The sequence below is a fragment of the Culex quinquefasciatus genome, chromosome 2 (genome assembly GCF_015732765.1).
Source record: "Culex quinquefasciatus strain JHB chromosome 2, VPISU_Cqui_1.0_pri_paternal, whole genome shotgun sequence".
Taxonomy (NCBI): domain Eukaryota; kingdom Metazoa; phylum Arthropoda; class Insecta; order Diptera; family Culicidae; genus Culex; species Culex quinquefasciatus.
Window position 1 is genome coordinate 26,019,778 of NC_051862.1, and position 7,107 is coordinate 26,026,884.

Here is a 7,107-nt window from a genome sequence, read left to right on the forward strand (position 1 = left end):
TTCTCCCTAGAATGTTTACTATGATTTATTCTTACACACAAAATTTTACACTTCCAAAATGAACACTTGAAAATTTTAAGAATCGAAACGTCAACACACTATCCTAAAGTCGGCTACCACCCTAAATGTGCGCCATCTCCTGCAGATACTCCGTATAGCCGACATCCGTTTCGTTCCCGTAGCAGCAGTTCGCCTGCCACTCTTCATCCTCATCACACTCAAACTGCCGCTCACTGACTCCGTACCCCCGGAAGTGGAAGCACGCGTGCAGAAACTCCTCCAGCCACTTGCAGTTCCAGCGGTTCCGCTCGGCCCGGATGGCGCACAGCTTCTCGAACTGGTTGCTGTTGTAGTGCAGCATGTACCGGAGCCGGTTCGAGGACAGATCGAACGTCGTCAGCTCGGGCATGTGCCAGTAGCTCAGGTCGATGGCGGACAGCTTGTTGTCGTTGAGTTGGAGCGTCCTGAGCGAGGGCAGTCGCATCGGGAAGTTGACGTAGATTCGGGCGATGTTGTTGCCGGACAGGTTGAGCTCTTCCAGCTTGTTGAGTCCGTCGAACTGGTCCATTACGAGAAACTCCAGCCCGGATTGGACGAGGCCGATGTGCTCGAGGTCGCGCAGTTGGTTCAGGTTGGGGGGGATCTCCTTCATGGTAATGTTCCGAACTTCCAGCCATATCAGTCGATACTTTCGCTCCTCCGGGTCGACGAAGATCTGCTTGGTTTGGCTGTCGTAGATGATGAGTACGGTTACCGAGGGTGGTAGATGGACCCACGGTACGAATCCGCCGGAAATCTCCAACATCTTGGCGTCGATCATCAGGTGGAACAGCTGCGGTGATGCCGTGTAGATGTTGCTGTCCTCCAGCAGGATGTACTGCTGTTTGCGGAAGTTGGCCTGCTCGATGGTTGTTCCGTCGTCGATCTCGAGCTGCCGGATGCAGCAATCAAAGTGGTATCGATTCTGCTTGCACGGCAACTCCCAGCAGGTGATGTTCTTGGGCGATACTTGCACGAATCCCACCAGAAACGGAACCAAGAAACTATCGAAGCAACAGTTTGAGATTAGTCAGTTACCATTCTTAGAACAATGCTCGTAAAACTCACAAGATCCAACGATTGAAGCGATGCATCTCGACGGGATGGCGAACTGGAACTGATCTTGGGCGCGCTCTACTGGCCAAGCCTCGATCAGTGCCAATTCAAGGCTAAAGGTGAATCTAGTTCAAGATCTCTCTCTCTCTCTCTCTCTCTCTGTGCTGCATATCTCAATGAGAGGACAATGAGGCTATGAGGGGAGGTTACACAATTCTGACGCGAATCTTGGTGTCTCTAACATTGTGGTTATTGTTGAACGGATTAGGTACAGACGGGTTAGAAATGGATGACAAAGGATATGATCTGACTTCGTGTCCAGCACGAGCTTCGTAATTTGCAATTGCACATGGGGACTTGTTTGTCGTGGGAGTACACAAAATCTCAATTTTAGCCATCTTCCACTATGCGGCATTTCAAATAGACTTTTCTTAGCTTTATTTGTCATGTTTGCTTGTCATTTTGAATCATTAGATTTTTCAATTGAAGTCTCCATACAATTTAACAGAATGAGTGTTTTATGAACGTTGCTGGAAAGCACTTTTCTTGTAAATTTTAATAATTGCAGTACGTCCGAGAACATCCGAAATTGTATTACACAAATTAAAGCGGCCAGCCCTAATGCATTGTGTTCACCGCAGAAAGGATTCTTGGAACGGATCACAGATTATTGGCAAAAATAAACAAATAAACAAGCCGTTGTATTAACATTTCATTGGTAAAAGTGTTTTAAAATGCATTTTACATTGGACTTATGTAAAATGCATACTTTGCAAAAAATAGTTTAAAAATATCTAAGCATTGACGATTTTTTTTTTACGCATAAAAATCTTGTTGCGAAACCGTCCATCGGAATTTCACAACATTTCAAAATGTAACTATCCCTAAACATAATGTTTATTTAAAGTTGGGGAAATTTATCTAAATTGTATATTGGATACATCTGAAATATAAACAATTGTATCTTCAAATACAGTCTAGACTCGATTATCCGAACATTTTTTTCGTTGTCTAATTTTTGGTTTTCGAGCTTAAGGTATGACCCCTAAACTACGATAAAGTGATTTAAAATGGTTTAATCCAAGATGGCGGTGACGAAATATTAAAAAATGCATTCGTTGCGTATAGAGCTATCTACGTGCGCATGTATTGCGTGTACGTACACGATGGATTTTTGGGTTAAAAAAACAAAAACAAATGGTAAGCTAGTGTGCGTGAGATCGGGCTTAGATAACTCTATGGTTGTTTTGAAGATGGGCTTCAATCGAAAAAATTGCACAACAATCTATTTTTAGTTTTTAGAACTTTTCAGCACTCTTATTGAAGGGTATTAATTTTAACATGCTTATTCTCGAACGACGAAATGGCCTACTCAACATTTCGTCGTTCGAGAATAATAGGAAAAGTAATTGTTTCACGCCGGAATGACAAAAAAAACAATTTTTATTCCATTTTGCCTTCCTCATTGAGGTAAGGCTATAATCCTGCTCTTAAAATGAACTTTTTAATAAAAGCTCGAAGACCCACCTTCATGTATACATATCAAACAAATAGGAATCCCATGGCGTTTTCGTTTTTGTTTTGCTTTAAAAAAATAAAAAAAATATAAAAATTTAAATTACAAGCCTAGGTTTCAACATTTGGATGAAAAAAGTATTAAAAAAAGGATTTTACACGCGTCCAGTTGCTTTCCAATCATTAGTTTTGAAAATATCGATGTATTGACGGAAATTATAACTGGGTAATTCTCTACCAATTCACACGAAATCGGGAAAAGTTGCCCCGACCCCTTTTCGATTTGCGTGAAACTTTGTCCTAAGGGGTAACTTTTGTCCCTTATCACGAATCCAAGGTCCATTTTTTGATATCTCGTGACGGAGGGGCGGTACGACCCCTTCAATTTTTGAGCATGTGAAAAAAGAAAAAAAAAGGTTTTGCCTTCCTCACCTTACTGAGGAAAGGCTATAAAATCACTCAGAAAATGAACTTTTTAATTAGACCTCCTAGACCTACCTTCATTTGTACCTATCACCTAATCACGAGCTGAGCAAATGTCTGTGTGTTTGGCTGTATGTAGACATGTGTACCAAATCAATGTCACTGGAATATCTCGTCACAGGCTCAACCGATTTTGGCCGGAATGGTTTTAATCGATCCGTCTTAACATCCCCTAAGTTGCTATTTAAATTCATGCAGTTTTATCATTTATTTAAAAAGTTATGTTAAAAAAAACTGTTTCATATTAAATTAAAGTTATGGTAAAAAGGGTGTTTTTTTCATGAAACCCTCACATGTTATATATTTTTAGAAAGCATATGAGAAGACCTTTTAGGTGGAGTAAGAATTTTCAAGATCTGACTTACCTATCTTAAGTTACAAGCAGTTTAAAAATGGTCTGAATTCACATAACCTCAAATAGTCGTGTCTGGTCGCCACGAAAAAGTCGTGTAGAGGGATGCCATTTTCCTCAAAGGCCGTGTCTGTATAATCTTGACAAAAAGTCTGTAGGTAGTCTGTTTTTTTACTCATCACTTTTTTTTTTATTAGGACTTCTTAGGTGCTGCGATCACGTTAGGGGAGATCCGTAAACCATGTGGACACTTTAGGCGGGTTGGAATCACTCTATAAATGAGAGGAAGGCACCAACCATCTAAAGGTGGATTATGTAACGTTTTTTTCAATAATTTGCAGCCTGAAACGGTGATGAGATAGAAATTTGTTGTCAAAGGGACTTTTATGTACAATTCGACGCCCGAATTGATGGTGTACCGTAATTTGGGGTAATCGGGACTACAGTCTGAATAGGGACAGCAGTTTTCAGAGTACTTATCAAAGCTTTTAAATTTTTAAATGGATGTACACATTTTGTTGGCCTGAGTCTGTTCTAACGGAAACCAACAAAAAAAAATCAAAATACTGTGCTCCAACATGGTTAAAACTGCTGTCCCAATTCGCCCCATGTGTCCCGATAGACCCCAGTTTACGGTACTCACAATTCCGAAAAAAACGTATTTTCATCGAAAAACACTATTTTTTTTAAACTGCCATTTTCCGTTACTCAACTGTATTTTTTTTTTGGGACACTTCATTTTATGGGAAATTTTATGTACTTTTCGAACCTACATTGACCCAGAAGGGTCATTTTTTCATTTAGAACAAAATTTTTCATTTTAAAATTTCGTGTTTTTTCTAACTTTGCAGGGTTATTTTTTAGAGTGTAACAATGTTCTACAAAGTTGTAGAGCAGACGATTACAAAAATTTTGATATGTAAGCATAAGGGGTTTGCTTATAAACATCACGAGTTATCGCGATTTTACGAAAAAAAAGTTTTGAAAAAGTTGGTCGTCGTTGATCATGGCCATGGTTGACGCAAAAAGTAACTATTTCAAAACGAGGGCAAGTACGCTCTTCCCAAGAAAAGGGCTTTACGAAGAGCAACACAAAAGAGAGGGACCAATTGCTTGAGGCTTTCCTTCACCCTCTATGACTTGCTTTCGCTACCGCTGCACCGATATCTTATCTTAGGCATTTCTCTTACTTGAAGATAGTTTCTAACAGTTTATGTGTATACTATTTATTGTTCGCATCTTAATCAAATTATTGTTAGTATATATTTCACGAGGTAATAAGCAGTTGAGTTATTTATTGTTTCTTGCATCATCATCAAAAATCGGCGATGATTTTGAGTGAGTTTGTTTGTTGTTGTTGCGTTGAGTCCTTACAGGCGGTTTATGCAGGTTTATGCTTGGTGTTCTTCCTTAGTTAGTTTCCGTTTTGAGTAGCTTGTGTTTGCATACAAAAGTAGTGAGTGTTGTCGACATTTGAGTCACTGGAGTTTCACTGTTTTTTTCGGCTTAACAATTAAAAGTAGTTGCTTGTGTTTGTGTGTGATTGGTTGGGCTTATTATATCTACTAGGCAGAGAATGCGATAGCGCCTAAACCTACAATGTAAAGTTTGTCATTTATTGCGAATACTGCGTGCGAGGGGCACGGAAAAAACGAATAATCTCGAGTTACGTATGGAACGGTGTTTAAAAAATCAGAGTTAGAGCGAGGCGAAATAAAAACATAAAACACTAGAACGTCTAAATACTGTGTTCGGTGTGTGGTAGACAGCCTAAAAGAGAGGATGAAGCGGTTGGGGGCGGCGTGAATCGGTCAACTTTGTGCCACCCGGAAGGAGGAGGATGTGTCCAGCTCGCCACAATCCATGGTTTCGTCGCCGGCCGAGGAGGCACTCTCGCGCATAACTTGCCACTCGCGGAACCGGCGGCGCTGTTCGCTCTTGGTGCACCAGTCGTCAAACTCGGACGGGCTGAGTTCCTGCTTGAGGCGTTCCCGGCGCCAGCGGCGCATGTACTCGGCCCGGTTGTGCCGCTGGATGACGATCTTTTCGGTTTCGCCGGGGGCTGGCGACAGGACCGGAGGGCGGCCGACAAAGCCGAACGAGGAGGACACGGCGACCGGAGTCGTCGGAGCGGACGTCGGCGTCTGTTGCTGGGACTGGCTGCGCTTGGCGCGCCACTTGCGCATGTACTCAGCGCGGGATCGCCGGACAGCAGCCATGTGCTGCTCGGAGCTGGGAGACGTTTGGCGGCTTGATTCGCCACCTTCTTCCTCGATCGGTTCCGGTTGAGGTTCCTGCTTGACGACAAAGTCCTGGATTTGCTCTTGAATCATGGCACCGGCCTTGAGTCGGCGGATCTCGGCCTCGACCTGTCGGAGTTGCTGCTGCGCTAGCAGGGCAAACATCTCCTTGGCCTGCTGCATCCGCAGGGCTTCCTCCTGCTCCAGCTGAACCGGATCTGGGACGGGAATCGCAAGCGGGACGATCGTCTCCGGTTCCGGCTTTACAACAACATGCTGTTGTTCCTGCTTCTGGCGTTGACGCAGTCTCCAACGACGCATACGAGCTGCGTTCTTGGCCTTGCGCTCCGCTTCCCGCTCGTCGGCATCGCTCAGTTGCACGGAAGAGGCGGCCGTCGTCGGTTGATGATCACCGATCGCCTCAACCTGTACGCCCTGCTCGAACAACTTCTCCAGCAGGGTGGCGTCCGGAAGGGACACTATCTTCTCCTGCTGCTGCTGCGGGATCGTCATGGTAACTTCAGGTGTAATCTCCGGATGGACCTCCACCGGTTCATCGTCCTCTTCGTCGGATTCGTGTGCGAATGTTTGACTCTTGAGCAACTGATCGTTACTCTTGCAGAGCTCCTTAAAGCTGGCGAACGCGTAAATCTGCTGAACGCACTCCGTGCAAATCAACGCCTTGATGTCATCCGGAAGGGTGATCTGCAAGAACCCCAAAAGTTATACAACAACCCTCAATAAAACACCTTCCCCAAAACCACCTACCTGAACCTCAACGCAGTCCAATATCTGCGCCAGCAGCACCCGATCCGGCTTGGCATTCACCGGAAACAGCGCGCTCAACCGGTCGGAATGGGTCAGACACAGTCGGCAGAACGAGTGCTTCCCGGTGCGATCGGGAATGATCGAACCCGTGCCCTCGTCGTCGTCGTCATCATCATCTCCGCCGCCGCAGCCACCATTCTGCTGCAGATAAAAGTGGCCCCGGCCCAGGTACGCCGCGGCAGCAGCCTCCAACTGCTCTCGGGATCCTCCTCCGGGCATGGTTCGGTCGGGTCATGCGACAAAGCCCCTCACCCCAGCACTCGAGTGGCCAATTCTTGGCCTAAATTGAACGCACCACTTGCGTGCGCGCTGACTGGCTAGTTACACACGGAAACACTACGCTACTAGAAAATTACGCACACGTAGCTAAGCTACGCTTCACAAGTAGGCGACGACGACGACGACGACGAGCTGTTACAAAATCACACGAAAACGCTAATGCAACGAGCGATACAACACACACTCTACAACACCAGGCAGGCCAGGCCAGGCAGCTCCTATTATGTTGACATTCCAAACTATGCACTCGAGACGAGGACTGACTGCATAACAGCAATCGAGTATTATGATGCACACCTTCAGTCTGTCTGTCAA

The 7,107-nt window shown here is 44.7% G+C and overlaps 2 protein-coding genes across 2 annotated transcripts; both read right to left on the minus strand.

The window, feature by feature from the left end:
* Positions 1-1,226, minus strand: LOC6031703 (LRR receptor-like serine/threonine-protein kinase ERECTA). The gene is made up of 2 exons (XM_001842381.2): positions 1,108-1,226; positions 1-1,043 (listed from the first exon to the last, which is right to left on the minus strand). Exons 1-2 carry the CDS (start codon positions 1,131-1,133, stop codon positions 122-124), a joined length of 948 nt encoding a protein of 315 aa, XP_001842433.2. The 5' UTR covers positions 1,134-1,226; the 3' UTR covers positions 1-121.
* Positions 1,227-4,655: 3,429 nt separating this feature from the next.
* LOC6031702 lies at positions 4,656-7,107 on the minus strand. The gene is made up of 2 exons (XM_001842380.2): positions 6,454-7,107; positions 4,656-6,390 (listed from the first exon to the last, which is right to left on the minus strand). The coding sequence occupies exons 1-2, from the start codon at positions 6,730-6,732 to the stop codon at positions 5,257-5,259; spliced, it is 1,413 nt and encodes a 470-aa protein (XP_001842432.2). The 5' UTR covers positions 6,733-7,107; the 3' UTR covers positions 4,656-5,256.